The sequence below is a fragment of the Schistocerca americana genome, chromosome 4 (genome assembly GCF_021461395.2).
Source record: "Schistocerca americana isolate TAMUIC-IGC-003095 chromosome 4, iqSchAmer2.1, whole genome shotgun sequence".
Lineage (NCBI taxonomy): Eukaryota > Metazoa > Arthropoda > Insecta > Orthoptera > Acrididae > Schistocerca > Schistocerca americana.
In genome coordinates this window covers 371,844,804-371,862,900 of record NC_060122.1, presented here as the reverse complement: position 1 = coordinate 371,862,900, position 18,097 = coordinate 371,844,804, and the positions used below count along the sequence as shown (strand labels likewise).

General features: G+C 39.6%; 1 protein-coding gene across 4 annotated transcripts in view; it reads right to left on the bottom strand.

Annotated features, from left to right (window-relative positions):
- The window catches only part of LOC124613885 (zeta-crystallin-like), a 145,298-nt gene extending 140,938 nt beyond the window's left edge, over positions 1-4,360 (bottom strand). For 2 of the 4 annotated variants that reach the window (XM_047142621.1, XM_047142623.1), the window contains exons 1-2: positions 3,926-4,318; positions 3,506-3,763 (exon numbers count right to left, since the gene is read on the bottom strand). In XM_047142621.1, coding sequence (XP_046998577.1) covers positions 3,506-3,745 — 240 coding nt within the window. In that variant the 5' untranslated portion in view covers positions 3,746-3,763; positions 3,926-4,318. Of the gene's footprint in view, positions 1-3,505; positions 3,851-3,925 lie in introns of all 4 variants that reach the window. The other 2 variants (XM_047142622.1, XM_047142624.1) reach the window with 2 other exon arrangements.
- Positions 4,361-18,097: the final 13,737 nt, after the last annotated feature.

The window sequence follows — 18,097 nt, the reverse complement described above, 5'->3', positions numbered from 1 at the left end:
ACATGTACAAGATTATTACTTCGCAGATCAAAGCTTAAGTCCAGTACCAGTAGATTCAATTAAATCATAAGCGACACATGCAAAACAGCAAGAACCTAATCTTAATCCTTATGATGTTTAGAGAGTTGTTTATTGTATGGAAGTCAGCAGGTCTTAACCCTAGCATTACCAACGGGGGGGGGGGGGGGGGGCCTCGTAGGCCCACTGACTCAGTTTTTCTATGTTGTATCCACACCCTTTGATATATGAACTTGAAAGCAAAAGTAATTGTTCGTTATTGAATGTACTATTGAGTCATCACAGAATTTCGGAATAAAAATGTATTTAAAATTCATTTACTTGATTTAATTCTCTGTGGGCCTTAGAAGCCCACCCGTTGGTAATAGCAAGGAAAGATTTACGAGGTTGAGTCTCTCGTTTCAAATTCTTACCATGAAACGAATTTTGGCATTGTCGCCTTCAGACATATTATTATGAAGCGGACCATTGTTATTTTCAGTGTTTCTGCTGCTGTTGAACCAGCAACATGAGTAGACATCGTTTACGTGATAGTTCCATTGAAAGAGTGCTAGAAGAAGTTTTGAACGAATCAGATTTAGAGGAAAGTGAAGTGGATGATGATGTGGAAGAAATTAGAACTGATTCATCGTCTGAGAATGAAGATGAGGTTGAAGCCAATCCACCAGATGATAATGATACGGAATGTGATAAATTCATTGCAAAAAGTGGACGAGAGTATATTACGAAGTCATCTCGACAATATCGGCGTTCTGTACAAAATATAGTGCGAGAAAGAATGGGGCTAGGACAACAAGGAAGAATTGCGTCTCCGAAAGAGGCTATAGAGCTCTTTTTTTACACCTCAAATTATGAATCTAATAAAACTACACTCAAATGAAGAGGCTTCTCGACTAGGTATTCAGCACACAGATGAAGATGAGTTATTTTGTTATATAGGACTCTTGCTAATCATGGGTTCAAATCATGACAATAAGATACCTGTCCAAGATTTATGGTCTTTGCTTCAGGGCCGACAAGTGTACTATGAATCAATGAGTCGGACCCGATTTTTCGAATTGACTAAAATATTGAGGTTTGATGATAAGAACACAAGAGAAATTCGTCGCCAGACTGACAAGTTTGCTCCAATGAGAGAAATTTTTGAAAGCTTCAATTCTTCACTTCCATTGTATTTCATTCCTGGTCTACATACAACAGTGGATGAGATGTTGTCTTTGTTCCGTGGTCGCTGTCCATTCAAGGTGTTTCTAAAAGAAAAACCTGGAAAATACGGCATTCTAATTCGAATGCTGTCTGATTCTGAGACTAGATATGTGATCAGCATGGACATCTATACAGGCAAGTCAGGAAATACACAGCATTCAAATGGACCGATGGAAATTGTAAAGAGACTAATAAAACCTATTGAAAAATCAGGCCGTAATGTTACCACAGATCGGTACTATACTTCAGTGGAGCTTGCTGAGACTCTATGGAATGATTTTCACCTCACACTTGTTGGCACCCTACAGTCTAACAGACGACACATACCTGAAGAGCTGAAGACTACAACTGGCCACAGTTTACACTCTTCCATCTTTGCTTATACTGACCCTCAGACACAGAGGCCACCAGTTACTCTTGCATCAACGCTAGTCCGCGAGAAGCCAAAACGACTGCTGTTGATGCTTTCAACTTATCACTCAGAAGGGGTGTTGAATGAAGACTCAAAAAAGACTAACATAAATCTTTTTTATAATTCTACAAAGGGAGGCGTGGACACCATAGACCAGATGGCAAGACACTACAGCACAAAGAGAGGAACAAGAAGATGGCCTTTGTCCCTCTTCTACACACTCATTGACATAGCAGCAATAAATGCATATTCACTCTTCCTCCTCAACTTTCCGAATTGGAAAAAGAATTTGCTAAACCGCAGAAGAGTTTTTATCACTAACTTAGGTCTCGAACTAATAAGATCTCAAGTAGATAAACGGGCACAAAATTTGTATGGACTTCAGAAGCCAGTAATAATGGCAATGGAAAGCATCACACAACGGAAGCTCAGCTGCTCTGTAGAACCATCATCCTCAACAGCAGAACCAGGAACACGTGGACGGTGCCACCTATGCTGCCAAGAAGCTGCATCTAAAAAGATCAAGTACAACAAGCTGGGAAAGTCAACTGTTACCTGCTCTCAGTGCCACAAACACGTCTGTGGGAAACACTGCAGGAAGACAGTGTTGTGTGAAAAATGCGTTGCAGAATGAGACAGTAAATTTTGTTTGCTTCATGTAGTGTATCGAATTAAAAAAGTCGTTTTTATAAGTAAACACTATTTTGAAACATTATTCCAAAAAATATATAAACTGAATCTCGTGATTTGTTCATTTTATTCCTATTATAATAACATCTTTTATTATCCAGTATACAAAAACAATGTCTAAGCATTTTGAATTGTTATTAGAGGTATCAGAAGTAAATAAACTTGATTTATGATAAAATAAATTGTGGTATTCTTTATGGGCCTTTGAGGCCCCCCCCGTTGGTATTACATGTAACAAAAAATACGTTGGTAATGCTAGGGTTAAGTCATAATGCTGCCATGTTTCACTCGGATACTCATGACTGTTTCTTGATGTTTGCTGTATGCTCTCTACAAAAAATTCAATAACTGGTAGATTCAACAAAGAGTCACAATTCACCAAAAACTGAAGCTTTAATAGTGCTACTGGTACTTGTCTGACATTACCCAACTACAAACTCAGTTTTCTTCCAGCTCTTATTCTGTTCAAAATTGAGTAAGCATTTTATTAATGGCTACACTAAAACATATAAGTGCACTGATGAGAGTTTGTGAGAAGTCTACAGGACAGCTTAGATGCATCTAGCACAAACATTTCTTCTCCAAACTACAGGGCAAATACCAAACATCAAGCACTGATCATATGGTGCTATTTTTCCAACAGTATTATCTGAAATGGAACAAATTAAAATTTCCATAGCCTGATGTTTCTTGTTCCAGATCTGCCGAAAACAAGGTATATGCTGAAGCAGTGGAAAAAAAATTTAACAGAAAATAATCTACCTTCAATGAATGTCAACTTGAGTAGATGCGACACTACCACATACACTGGCCTATATTTATGTTCAGCGAATTCTGAAATTTAACCATTCCTTGTGGCATACGAATGGACTCTAGCAAGCTCGCATGTTTTGGATATCTTCTTTAACAACCTCTTTTGCTACTTCTACACTACTCTATATGGCTGGCGAGGGAACAGTCGGTAGATATAACATTCTGAAGCATGTTTATTGACACATGAAAAAGTTAAATTGTGAAGAAAGTATACATACTGACAACTCATTTAAGATACGCTGCCTTAAAAACGAAGTGCAAGATAACATTGAAAATTTCAGGGATGGAGTGCTTTACTTTCACTGTGTATCTCGTCTCTGGGTAAACTGTCTATCGTTTTAATCAATTAACACTGTACTGTCATACCTTTAAACCTTGGACTCCATCTCCTACTTTCTCAACAACGCCTGCTGCCTCTTTGCCCAGTATGGCTGGAAGTGTCGGCAGAACAGCAAATGATCCTTCCCTGATGTAAGTGTCGACGGGGTTAATACCAGCAGCATTAACACGCACGAGAACTTCGGATTCGCCAACTTCTGGTATGGGCACTGTCTCCAGCTTAAGCGCATCTTTACTTCCAAATTTATGAATTCTTACAGCTTTCATATTCAAACGCTATCGAGTCTGAAAATTGGTAAAGCTGGTCACACCATCTAATTGTTAACTTCCATTCGTAGTAAACCACTACATTTATTTCTTGTGACGAAAATCCTGAATACATTAAAATTTTTGTTAACTACAATGTTTAAACACTCAAAACTACCATTTGGTGATTCTAATACTTACAGTCAGAAAAGGTAATCGAATTCACGTACAACGCATTTACGATGCAAAGCTGCGTCACTGTGCTTTACGCTTCTTTATTTCGTATACTCTAGCACGCACTTTGCCGCACGCGCATTTCAAACCAAACCCAAAACAAACTACCCACAGCCTTCGTCAGTCATATTTCGATCCACATTGTCAAAGTCCGAAGAAAACGGTGATATCGTCGTTCCGTTGTTATACAACCTTCATGAAGATATTGTCTTAAAAAAAACTCACAAATCGCGCTAGGCTTCTGTGCAGCATATAAGCTGTAGTAATTCACTCAAAGTGACGTAGAGCTGCTTGAAGTATAATTAACAAATGGTATCTCTTCGTAAGTTCGAAGTGCTATAGACTCAGGTAGGCATAGGAACTTAGCAAACCGCAGTCCCCCTTTTTTCGTCTACAAAGTGCTATGCGTCTTCAGTTAACAAAGATTTTTGTTGCCAGTAACAATGTTAGAAAGAATCGGAGCTCAAGAAGGCGGTGGTTGAACGAACACTCAGAAGAGTGGATCTGTTTTACAGTTCCTACGCATATTCAGTAGGTCCTGACAGATGCTGATTACAAACTGGTTAACAAAAAAGCCAATAAGTGCGACAAAAACGAAAATAAATTCGCTGTGTACTGGACCTACCAGTAATCTCCGATCACACAATGTAAATAATTTACTAAGTGGCAATTTCTGCACTGATTAATTATCGGATAGAAATATGGGGCTCTGCTGCTGACACAGGTCTATGAACAGAGTATTAACCCCGCAGAGAAGAGCAATCACGATTATCCATGGACTAGGGCACAGAGACTCCTGCAAGGAAATGTTTGTATATCATAAATACCAAATAGTTTACCCATTGTAACCTTATGAATTTATTGCAGTTTTTGGTTACACATCAAAACAAAGGAACCAAGGACTTTGACATGCATGGCTACAATACAGGAAAGAAAGACTGATACTACAGACAAAGAACTAAACTAAAATTAACAGATCACAGTCAATGCACTGATGGCCAGACATGGCGAAACAAACTGCCAGGTGTGATAAAGGATCCTTATTCAAAGTGAAGCCGAAATCATTCCTGATTGATAAGTGAGTATACTCTTTGAATGAATATTAATATTAAACTAAACCGCAATTTTTGTACATATATTTTGTGAAATGCCATCCAAAGAGCAAGATATCGAGACAAGGTCGGTACTTCACGAAAAAACTTCAAGTAAGCATAGTCACTGCCAGACACACTAAAAAATGAGTGGAGTTGACATAGACATGCGAAGAAGAGTCTCCATATGACATTGCATCAGTATGCTTAACGCCTGAGCACATTACCTGTCACCCTAACTAGCTTGAGCAGTGGTGCAGCTCACACCTAATGTTCTTAGCTAGGATTCTGTGTGTAGCTAACTCCGTTTAGCAGGGCTTCACTTTTCGAATCAAACTATCGTGTCTTCAGGACATGGGAGAGTGGCTGATTGGGAATTTTCATGGTGCTAAGGTAAAGGGTGTACAACATTGCCACCAGGTGGGAGTTATTCTGTCTGCCTATGATAACGCAGTTCAGATTCAGACAATAATACAAGCACCCTTCTCAGGTTGTGGTTTCACCAACAGTGGTTCGACTCCTTAGGAAGGAGGAAGAAATTCATCTCAGCAGAAGATTTAAACACTGTTCGCCTGGAGACTGAAATAGCAAGTAGACTGCAGGTCTGGACAGTGGACACAGATTTGCCTATGAATGTTCAGTACAGGTGTCATGGTATGCACTCTGACAGGAGGAGTAAACCATTGGATGAAGGGATTATCATCGCCCAACATCGTCTAGCAACTAGTGGGCAGATCTACCACCATGAAGGTGACAAGGCGTCATCATGACTGTGAGGCAGACTGTTTGCATCCCGGTGAACAACACTGCCATGAGTCAGACCATGGTTAGCATGCCATGCATAACAATGCTGGACACACCAGCCAGGGGTAAAGCAAAGCCATCACCATAAGATGAGTCTATGGAGGTCACACAAACCTCTCAGAAGCGCTTGCCATTACCTATGAGGAAACCTCCCTCCAGACTGGCACAAATAGGCTGTAGCAGAGGTAGAAGACTCACGATGGCGATTTTATTGTCCCCAGGCAAAAGCACACAACCAATGCCAAAGTATTAGAATGGGTACAACCTAAATTGCTCACGACTGCCAACTGGCATTTAAGTATATCAGAGGTAGTTGCTGAAAGTGGTTTTCCGCTGCCTGCCACTGGCGATGGATCCAAAACATCTGGAGTAGGAGCTTGTTGCCCTGGAATTCACTCCCTGATCTGTAGGCATCATGAAGTCGCCTAGAACTCGCCCATGTTCCTGGTCATCCTGGAGGACAATACTGTAAACCGAAACGTTTTCCATGTACAGAAGGTAGCTAACATCAGGGTGACAGTGTAACCTCTCTGTGTAAAACAGGAGGGTGCAGTGCTACTCTTCCAGATTATGGACTGCTCCATGCCAGCGCAGTGCGCGAAATGTGCTCGACCACACCAGAACAAATGGTGCTCCAAGAAGGAATATCTCGCAATGTTGCAACTGTAATGAGCCACATATGGATAGTTAGAGAGGCTGCAATGTATTCAAAAGGTGTAAAGGAGCAAGAAGGGTCCAACCAGGTGCCAGCTCCACTGACATTGCCATGGAGAAGGCACCATCTCGCCTCCAGCAGCAGGAGACTTCAGAGCAGCAGCAACCACAGATGTCAACTGCGACTGCATTTGATTCATATCACAGGCCACACCATGAGGGCACATGTTGCTCAGCAGCCAGCAGCAGCCCCCCAGTTGCAGCGCGCCACTACAACTGCTACCACCTTGCGTTAAAACACGTGTCAACACCCAGTTGTCATCAATGTGGTCATCGTGGCCCTTCATACCAGCGCTGCAAACAACTAGTCACACTAAGGACAACAGCCACATACATGGTGTAACCATCTGCACTTTTAATTCAAGATGTCTTTGATTGCAGCAAGGCAAATTTCACCAACTGATACACGAGAATCTTCCTCAAATCCAGGCTCAATACGCGAACAGCCAAGTAGTGGCTTCCACACCGACTGGTTGCCAGTGGGAGCTGTTACAGCCATGAGCATCAAATTGTGTCTATGGCACCACCAATTCATACTGCCTGCACTTGCGAAGATGATTGTCTTTGTTGTAGCCTATCGGCAGTCAGAGGGACTGCTCCAGAAGCGGACTTCAACGCCTTGCCGTCTTTGCGGGAGGCCGGAGGCGACTTTTCATTGCTGGTGATTTCAACACAAAGCGCATGGAATGGGATTCTTGCCTCACCAGCACTAGCTGGCATCGCCTGTTCCACGCTGCACACTGGAACAGCGCCATCACCCTGAATCCTTTGGATCCCACCATCTTCCCGACAACAGAGGACTGCTGCCCCAAGAACCAGCTGTTCCAAGAATGGCAGCTTCCCTTTGGACCAGACACGAAACATCATGTCAGTCACATGAGGCAAGAGATTAAGGTAGCTGTAGAGGAGCATAGGATTTGGACTGAGCACACATCGCGACCATGGTATATCTTGACCCGACAGCCATCAGCGCATTCCGCCGCTGCAGGTCGGCAGCAACTTCTTTTGCGAGCCTAGATGCCAAGACCAGCGTGCTGGCTGACGCACTAGTGTACAACTTCACATTATTGGCCGGCATCGTCGACGAGAACGACACCCACCAGGTGGAAGAGCAGCTGCCCACATTCCTGGCTGACAGGGTAGAAGATGAAGAAGTCATGCAGCCAACAACAGAGGAAGAAGCTGCAGTCCGAATCTGGTATCTGAGGCCAGGAGAGTAGGAAGCAGTGATGGTACCAACAGTCACCTGCTGAAGAACCTTACATCATGGTTCCATCAGCTACTAGCTGACATCTCCCCTCACATACTTTGGTTGGGCGCCCATCCACCACCATGGAAACATATGGAAGTGGTGGTTATCAAGAAAACCAATAAGGACTCCTGCCAGACATCCTGCTATCGGCCAGTCAGCCTACTCTCATATGTCAGCAGGCTGATGTTACACATGATGCAAGAGAGTGTCACGCTAGATAAACAGTTTTGGTTTCAGAGTCACCACTCCACGTCGCACCAGCTGTTGAAACTGGCAGAACTGACTATGAAGGGGTTGTAAACAAGGGATTACTTTGGAGGAGAGTTCCTTGATGTCTCCAGTACCTTTGACTTCATGTCACATGACAGCCTTGTGTACAAACTCATTGTGCACAGGATACCAACATCACACATGGTCCTCATTGGTGCTACCTTGCTGGGTGAATCTTTCAAGTGAAGACAGATGAAGGGTCACTGTACTCTATGAGAAGACTAGTATCTTGTTCTGTGTCAAGCGAATATGTTAATGTTTGGTGACAGTAATAAATATTCATGACATTTCTGTGGACTTGGGCTATTGTAAAGTTAGGTATTCCGTCCTATTAAAGTTGTAATAAAGTGATCTAATATTTTCTAATATTTTATGTGTTGTTGTATCATCTCAGCCACCTCCAGGAGTAAAGCTAACAACCATCACTGTGGTGACAAGCGTTGTTTTGTCTGGTATAACATTTCGTTCTGTAAATTCTGAATATTAAAGATAATTATGATGTAACACAATTTTGTGGCCTTATTAAGAACGCTGATATTTGTACCACATACATGTAATAATTTATGGATATATAAAATGTATCTACTGTTTGTTTCTACAAAACTTGTAGAAATGGCAATGGTGTTTGCAAAAGTCATCAGTTCGTGGCTCTATGATCAAACTACAAGAAAAAAAATTAAAAATTCCATTTCAAAATGTAACAGGTAGCTAATGCCAAAAACAGCATACTTTCCAACTGAGACAGTGTGTGCAGAGACAACACCAATTCCAGTATCTTCCCAAATAAGAAGACAACAATCAATTAAGAACAGCATACGAGATCCACCATCCCCACAGTATTATCACCACCAACAGCAGCATTAGGCAACCTAAGGTCAAAAAGATCCACAGCAAAATTTTCAGCAGCAGAACCACCAATAACTCAGACATTATGCATGAAACCATAAAGATAAATCAGCAGCAGCAGAATGCAACTTGTCTGCTGATAGACTAAATTATGTGAAATAGAATTTACATTTCAAACTCAGTTTGAACCTACTAATGCTCACACAATGTTTGACAGAATCTGTAGCAAACAAACTGATGTGTGGTACCCTAGTATTATAGTGGCCTTGACAGCACTAGGGATAAAATGTTGTTACTGTGAAGCAGATATAAAATCTATAAAAGTGGCAGCAAACAGGTTGATGTAGATTAAAAGGCAGATCTGAATTACAATTTTCTTTTCAAAGCTAAACTTCTTTATTATAAAAAGATGGCATTGACAGGGTACAGAAGCTGCACCAAATAAGCACAAAGAAACATGAAAAATTATCACACCAGAAATAATCTCCTACCTATGCACAAAAGATGTCACATAAACCAGAAAAGTTGAATGAATTCTGTGTGTCTTCAGTGGAAGAAATTAGAAACAAAATCAATGCAAATGGTACTTCTGAAAGTGAATTAGTTGGTAAGTAGCTTCCAGTGAAAGTTTTTTCAACGGAATCCTGTGAAATCAACTGACAACACAAAATGTCAAACCAACTACCTTCAGCCATCAAAATTTCTAGTTTTATTGTATTTGCACAGCCAGTGTCAGCATTACATTACACCATCTGCAGGCCCACTAACCTATGTGCAGGAAGAATCCCACCTCTTGTGCAGCTGAAATGGGCTCCTGAGATGGCATAATGTAATACTGAAATTGATTGCACAAATAAAATAAAACTAGAGATTTAGACAGCTGAAGGTGTTTTGATTTGACCTTTTATATCGAACATCTGAGGCCCTGCAACCATTTTGTATACTTGACATACAGAGACCACACTAAAGGTGTCAAAAAGCACTCCAGTTTTATAACTATGGATTATTGTTAGCTGTCTACATACATTATCAAGCAAACTTTCAATTTGATCAATGAATGTATTACATTCGCTTCAAAAAATATGTTCATTATAGAATTTCCCATGAATCACTAAAAATTTCAAAATTCCAATTTTTAACAATGGCGATAAAAGTCACCTCCAAAATTACTGACCAATTTCAACAGTTCCAAGAACTTCCAAAACATTTAAAGTATTTATTTACAGTCAACTAACTGATTATTTTGAGGAGCAGAACATCCTTTCAAAGAATCAGTTTGGTTAAAACGAGGAAAAAATAACACTTCACCAGCCCTTGACATTGTAAGCCAGTTAATCACCACTTCTGAAAAATTGTTACTTTCTTTCACATATGATGCACAATAAGACCACATTGAGAAAATTCGAAAAATTACAGCTACTAAAGAGGTTTCCAACAATCATTCTTCCCATTCGTGAATGGAACAGGAAGGGGGGATGAGACAGTGCTATCAGAAGTACCTCCTGATACACACTGCAAGATGACTTGTGGAGTGAAGGTGTAGATGTATTATAAGGCCTCCTTGTTTTTTGTGACCTAAGTAAAGCTTTATGCTATGAACTGGTATGCAGATGACACAATAATTGTTACTGTCTCTCAAGATACCGTTCATGAGTATTAGTACAATTGTCACTGCAATCATTAGTGCTGCAGTGAAATCGTTCTTCTCAAATAAACTTCTGTTTAACCACATAAGATCCACCATCCTCTGTTAGGAATATTAAAAAATACAGAAAAAAGTAAGTTTTGCTTTCAGGATTTCATATTGACTCCAAATTGACCTCTGGAAAACACAATCATATTTTAAAAGACTATCAAGAGCAATATATTTAATGTGGAAATCGAGAGATGCAGTTACTTTTGAATATCTGAATCTGGTACATTTTATTAGACTGTCCCAATTCCACATTTCTTATGGACTGTGTAATGACACAATAAATTCGAGGCAACTACACAACATAATTTTCTTGCTTTTGTTTGTCAATTTCTTAAATAATTCGTTGTGAAATACCTTGATATATAAAATTCAATGTACAATAAACATAACAAGTAGTGACACTTGAAATGGCATTCATTCTCGACGGAACAGAGTATTGCATCACATTACATCAAAACATACCTCTACGAATGTTGAATGGCGGCATTCAAATGGGTCATCAACTACATGGAACGCCATGCCAAGTCTCGTCATGCGACTACCGAAGTTTTTCGGGAAGAATGTTTTGATGTTGATGTTTGTAAGGAGAACTTTGTCGTCATCAGCTATAATCCACATCAGGTAGGAAGATACTTATATGCAAAGAGGCGGAGTGATATGGAAGTGTAGAGGGGATAAGGTTTTCGTAAGTATGGTGGAAGAGAATGGGCACACAAAGCCTTCATTACCAAACTGTGTTGCTGCAGACAACGATCAGGTGGATTTGCCTATGGTACATCATACTGCAAGTTCAAATCTATGAGGAAAATAATGAATTTTAAAACTAACTTTGATCAGTCGTCCACAAGAGAGAAATCTTTCTTTACATGTTGACGACCTTGCATCGACTATTCCACAACTATAGTCCATTTGACATTAGAATGTGAGAACAATAGATGCAGCATTTTTTTTTAACAAGGCGATTGCCTAACATCAAGGTCATAGAAACCGGTTCGAGTATTTGTCATGTTAGTGTGATTTGGACTATATTATCAGTAAAAATGTAATAGGCCTGCACAACAGATTTAATTTAAACACAAGTTGAATTCATTATATTTTCTTGACAACTCCTCTTACTCCATATAAGTTTTTAAAAATGTGTAATTTTATAATGCATGTGTGTGGGCGTATTTGACTGAATTAAAGTTTACATTACTATGTGTAAAAAAGAATTACTTATACCAAAGATTGCTGCAAAGTACAATAACATACAAATGGCCATTATATTCTCGTGAAGTGAGAATAGTATTACAGTGTCTGGCTGGTTTTTGGCTGATATCAGAAATCGGTCACATGATTTCCCTCACTCGCTACATTGCAGGATGTATTGTATTTACCTATTTTGTTGTTCTCATATTATAAGTTGTCTATTTTAAGAGTATGCAGTTTAAGGCAATGGTGCATTGAAGATTTATCACAGTCACATTACTCTTGGTAGTATTTGTTATAATTAAATGTCATTTGATGACACATCGACGATAAAAGCCTGGAGGAAATCATAAGATAAACGATGATAATGCTCAGAGTAGCAAATGTTCACATTGGTTTTTGGTTAGAGATGCGCAGTTACGAAGTCGAAGAAAATATGTTTTCATCATGTGAGATGCAATACTTTTTTATCTTCGCATTTGTAACTGATTCTGGGACTTTCTCGTTCATGTAACAAAACATGTTCTGCAGTAACCAATGTTATTTACAAGTAAGAGTGCACTCTCTCAGGAACGAGATTATTCGATTCGTAACTTCAGTCTGATTTTAAAAAAGGAAGATAAAATTGCTTCTCACTAATATTTGCCGTTTTTTCCGAATATGTTGCGATTTCCGAGGCTGGGGTTAGGCAGGAACCTAATAGCAGAAATAAAATTGCTGCAAGCGAAACAAATGCTTGTTACAAACATTTTGTTGTGATGAAATTACTAAAGATGCTTTCGTAAATTCGGCAGTCAAGACAAAGATCGCACCTTGCAGTAAACGATGGCATTATGGACCCAGTCCTTCCTCCCCCATCCCCCCCCCCTCACACACACATACACATACTCGATTCTACCCTCCTAGTTTTAGTTGCTCATATATCATTTGGATAGCTAAGGGACAGGGTGCTGGTGGTTCGAAGACTTCCTCTCCCCCTCCCCCAAAACGCTGACAAAGCCAGAAAAAGGAAAGAAGTTATCTTAAAATCAATTGTAATGTAATCTTCATTTCAAAGTGGTTTAAATGGTCCTAATTACTATGGGACTTAACATCTGAGGTCATCAGTCCCCTAAACTTAGAACTACTTAAGCCTAACTAACATAAGGACATCACACACATCCATGACCAAGGCAGGATTCGAACTGTGTCGTAGCAGTCGCTAAGGTTCCGGACGAGCGGTTGTAGTCCGGAACCATGCGGCTGCTACGGTCGCAGCGCCCGGCTCTTTATTACAAAATTACCGCGTTTTCAAACCATGGCTATTTCAACAAGCCCTAGCGCACTAGGGGAATATGGCAGCGAAGAGCCAGCAGTGGTGATAGTATTGGCTGGAGCCCTGGAAAGTTCAGATATTGTTGTCTGTGCATGAGGGCTGCTTTGAACGTCACAGCTGCTGTGATCGGGAGCAGAAAGAAAACATTCCTTCTCATGGCAGCAGCTTACAATTTTCGTTAGCGTAGGGCTTCCTGGAACCTGCGTCAGTATTTTTTTAAAAGTTTGTTATGTAGGAGAGAATAATGGCTAGGTTGTACACTATGATAATCTCCACAAGATATGCAGGTTAACGACGTTTTCGGTGACTGCAATAAAAGATTTATCAAGAGGAAACACGTTTTGCTTTATTTCAAAGCTTTCCAGTGACCAGTTTCTTTTCTTCTTACATGATTCTTCACGTTCTTCTACATATAAGTGGTAGAATTTATCACACAGCACTTTCACTAACACTAAATACATGCCTTTTTGTTGTTACTTTCGTGGACATAGTACATTTTGTCTAAATAAGACCTTCATTACAGTCGCAAAAGATGGTATTAATCTATACAACTAGTATAACTGCGAATGCAGAAAAAGAGGCCGTCAAACCGAGAAGACAGCGTCTATACGACAATTTCTGTTTTTTTCGTTTATTTTCCTACATCATATTTGTGTATTTGTACATTACAAGCCACAACAAGATACATGAGAGAGGGTACTTTAGTGTCAGTATCACCTGCTCCCTGGCGACTCCATTCACAGACAGTATGCAGAATGAAAGAGTGCTTTTACGCCTGATTTCCCTAATCATTGTTATTTTATTTGTATTCAGAACTTCTTCCTTCATATTCAGTACTCTTACTGTTTGTTCAACCTGTGGCGGCTGTTGATCACAAGAACATTAACTCCGTTGTTTGACCTACATTCTCTTTGAATGACATTCTTTGCTCCCATTCTGTTCATGGATTTTCAACTTGTTGTGATGTTATTGTCTCTAGTGAATAAAAGTGTTGTATTATTAACTGAGTGTTAATATCTCTGACTCCCTCATCACACAACTAAGGGACAGCATTTTTTACATCAGTGACTTCGGACTCGTTTCATCTCTCCATTAGTTATTTTGATGATTGTTTACTGTGAAGCGCTGCATATTATGAACAATGAGTCTACCACCATACAACTGATTGTATCCACTGTTCTTGCACTACATTTCTCCTTCGGGCTATGAAGCTCAAATGTGTTAAAATTGTAAGTAGGCTGTTTAGGTTTTTTTATTGGTAACACCACCTCTGTATGAAAATCACTGGCTGTGCTGTGTGCAGTCTGTGGCTGCTTTGCATTGTTGTAATACTCGCCATTGTAGTGTTAGGCAGCTGGCTGTGAACAGCACGTAGCGTTGCGCAGTTGGAGGTGAGCCGCCAGCAGTGGTGGATGTGGAGAGAGAGATGGCGGAGTTTTGAAATTTGTCATGAACTGCTATATTTATATATGATGATATCAAGGTAAATACATTGTTTGTTCTCTATTAATATCCTTCATTTGCTAACTATCCCTATCAGTAGTTAGTGCCTTCCATAGTTTGAATCTTTTATTTAGCTGGCAGTAGTGGCGCTCGCTGTATTGCAGTAGCTTGAGCAACGAAGATTTTTGTGAGGTAAGTGATTTGTGAAAGGTATAGTTTAATGTTAGTCAGGGCCATTCTTTTGTAGGGAATTTTGAAAGTCAGATTGCGTTGCGCTAACAAAATATTGTGTGTCAGTTTAAGCACAGTCTTGTATAATTGTTCAAAGGGGAAGTTTCATATGTCGACCCTTAGCCTAGGATACCTCACTGGAATCTTCTGATTTTTTTCCTTGTAGTTTGTGTAATTAGTGTAGATTTTGTTTATTGATAGCGCGTAATTATAGAGAGAATTTCCTTTGTAGTTGTAGTTTTTCATTGTTCTACAGTAAAACAGTTGTGGCACGCATGTAGATTTGCAGCAAGTTTTTCGCAGCTGCGCTTGCAATTAATTAAATATTATTTTCAGTGCTATGTTAATGTGTTCTCTTATTTTTGCTCTTCAAATTGTGCTTTTCTGTGTTATCGTGTGAAATATTGTGACAATTATGGCGTGTGAAAAACGTAACACTAGGCTCCAAACTAAAATGAGAAACAATAGTGACGACGAGCGTAGCTTATCAGCGCCGCAGAGTAATGAATTAACTAATGTTCAAAGTAGTAATTTGGTAACTGTGCACAGGGAAATGGAGCGGGCGTCAAACAATGGCGTGGACAGTGAAACAATTAGTGAAGAGGGAAGCATTATCGATCGATCGGTCGGCAACAGCTCGCCTCAGGAAGGCGAAATGACACGACACGATCTCGCAAATACTGTAGATTCAGGTTTTGGATCCTCACCGTTTTCTCAAATAAGTCAAGACACATTTTCTGCTTGTCAAAATGTGAATGTTTCCGGTGTAAATTCACTGCCGAAAAGCACTGAGGAACATGTTTCAGACACCAATGCATTGTTATTACAATTAATACAACAAATGGGACAAACACAGCAAAAGCTTCAAAAGTTAGACACAGTGGAACAAAATCTCAAAAAGTTAGACACAGTGGAACAAAATCTTAAAAAGTTAGACACACTGGAACAAAATCAGAGACAAACACAGCAACAGCTTCAAAAGTTAGACTCATTGGAACAAACTCTTGAACAAACGCGTGATGTGTTAATTTGTTATGTGCTGCTGCATTGCCTCGCCCCTTAGTTTAGTATCTGAGCTCAGTAGATTTAAGTTAGCTTAAGAGGAGACTATATAAGAAACTAACTATTATAAATTTATAAGAAATGCATTGAGAAGCTATCAGAAAATGGTCTGGCAAAATAAAAAGGATACTGTACAGTGGAGAAAAACTATTATTGACAGAGGATGTGAACAGAATACAGAAAGCAGAGAGAAAAACTATTTTTGACAGAGGATGTGAACGAAATACAGAAGGCAGGCTTAGATAGGACTTTTGGGAATAATGATGAATGAAGGGAGATCTCCAAGAAGCAAAGAAAGTTTTGTTTGCAAAATACTGCAATGAAACAAACCCTGTCCTTTCCTTTTGTGTTATCCCACGATGTGTTTGGGTACCCTTGTGTATATATGTTCTTCCTGTCTTTATATGTTTACCTCATCAGACTTTTGTTGTAGAATTTTTCTCATACTCAGCTACATGAACTATGATGAGGAATACTGTTATCCTCAAATATAATTTGCGTTAATAATATGTTATTTACTTTGTAAAGATGTTAGACATTATTAATTCTGTTTTGTTTTAATGCTCATGTGTAAAGTTGATGTTTCAAAAGTTATTCTGATCTTTTATGTATTTACTTATGTTATAATTCCTGTAACACTGATGTATATGTTTATTTCTATTCTTTTGTAAAGCCCCTATTACTACAAACGTTATCTGTATTATTATGTTTTTAATAATGTGTTTTGTACCTTTGTTATTGTATTCTTATGTTATAAAATTGTAATTGTCACCAGTTCATGATATTATTAACTTGTTAGTTACATTTCACTGCACACGTTTCTGTTGGTCATAGTATATGGACAATATGTGAGAAGTAGGGACTGATAGTGTTTGCATGTGTGTTAATGATTCAGCAAGGGACTGGATAACAGCATTGCTGGTTCTAAGGACAATTTCAAAAACTTTGTGAGTGCACAAGTGGTGGTTTGTGGACTTGCTATATTATCCGCAAGACTCTTCAACGGTGATTGTGCACCTGCACAGTCACAACAGATGGCTGCTGGCTATCTCTCCAAGGACTACAGTGGGTCTGCATCTATGATGACCCACCATACCATTATCTCTACAAGGACTACAGTGGGTCTGCATCTATGATGACCCACCATGCCATTATTTCTACAAGGACTGCAGTGGGTCTGCACCTCTGGTGGCCCACCAATACCACAATCTCTACCAGGACTCCAGTGGGTCTGCTCTGTGATGACCTACCTACCAATACTCTTCAAAATTTCGACTGACTCTGCTGTGGGTTTGCTCTGTTGTGGCCCATTGCCTGTCTGCATGTCGAGAGTCAGCACTGTCTTTCCGTTGGAAGGACAATACTACTTCTTCAAGACTGCATGGAAATCCACTACTTCCGTGTGCATTTTCTTTTACTGCTCAGACTTTGAGAAAAACACTACTATTCTCCTGTTATGTACGATTAGGACTGTCTTTATGGACTGTGAGACAATTTTAGCTTTTGACCAACATTGTATCAATAAGTGTGTGCATTTGATTTCTTTGTTATTGTAATTATGAAAAAAAATTTTCAAATCTGTATTGGCCACTGCCCAATCCAATTTGTAAATTTTTTTGTGGGGAGCATGGGGGCTATGTAAGTAGGCTGTTTAGGTTTTTTTATTGGTAACGCCACCTCTGTATGAAAATCACTGGCTGTGCTGTGTGCAGTCTGTGGCTGTTTTGCATTGTTGTAATACTCGCCATTGTAGTGTTAGGCAGCTGGCTGTGAACAGCGCGTAGCGTTGCACAGTTGGAGGTGAGCCGCCAGCAGTGGTGGATGTGAAGAGAGAGATGGCGGAGTTTTGAAATTTGTCATGAACTGCTATATTTATATATGATGATATCAAGGTAAATACATTGTTTGTTCTCTATTAATATCTTTCATTTGCTAACTATCCCTATCAGTAGTTAGTGCCTTCCATAGTTTGAATCTTTTATTTAGCTGGCAGTAGTGGCGCTCGCTGTATTGCAGTAGCTTGAGCAACGAAGATTTTTGTGAGGTAAGTGATTTGTGAAAGGTATAGTTTAATGTTAGTCAGGGCCATTCTTTTGTAGGGAATTTTGAAAGTCAGATTGCGTTGCGCTAACAAAATATTGTGTGTCAGTTTAAGCACAGTCATGTATAATTGTTCAAAGGGGAAGTTTCAAAATCTATAAGCTGCTGTTAAAATGGAACAGGAACG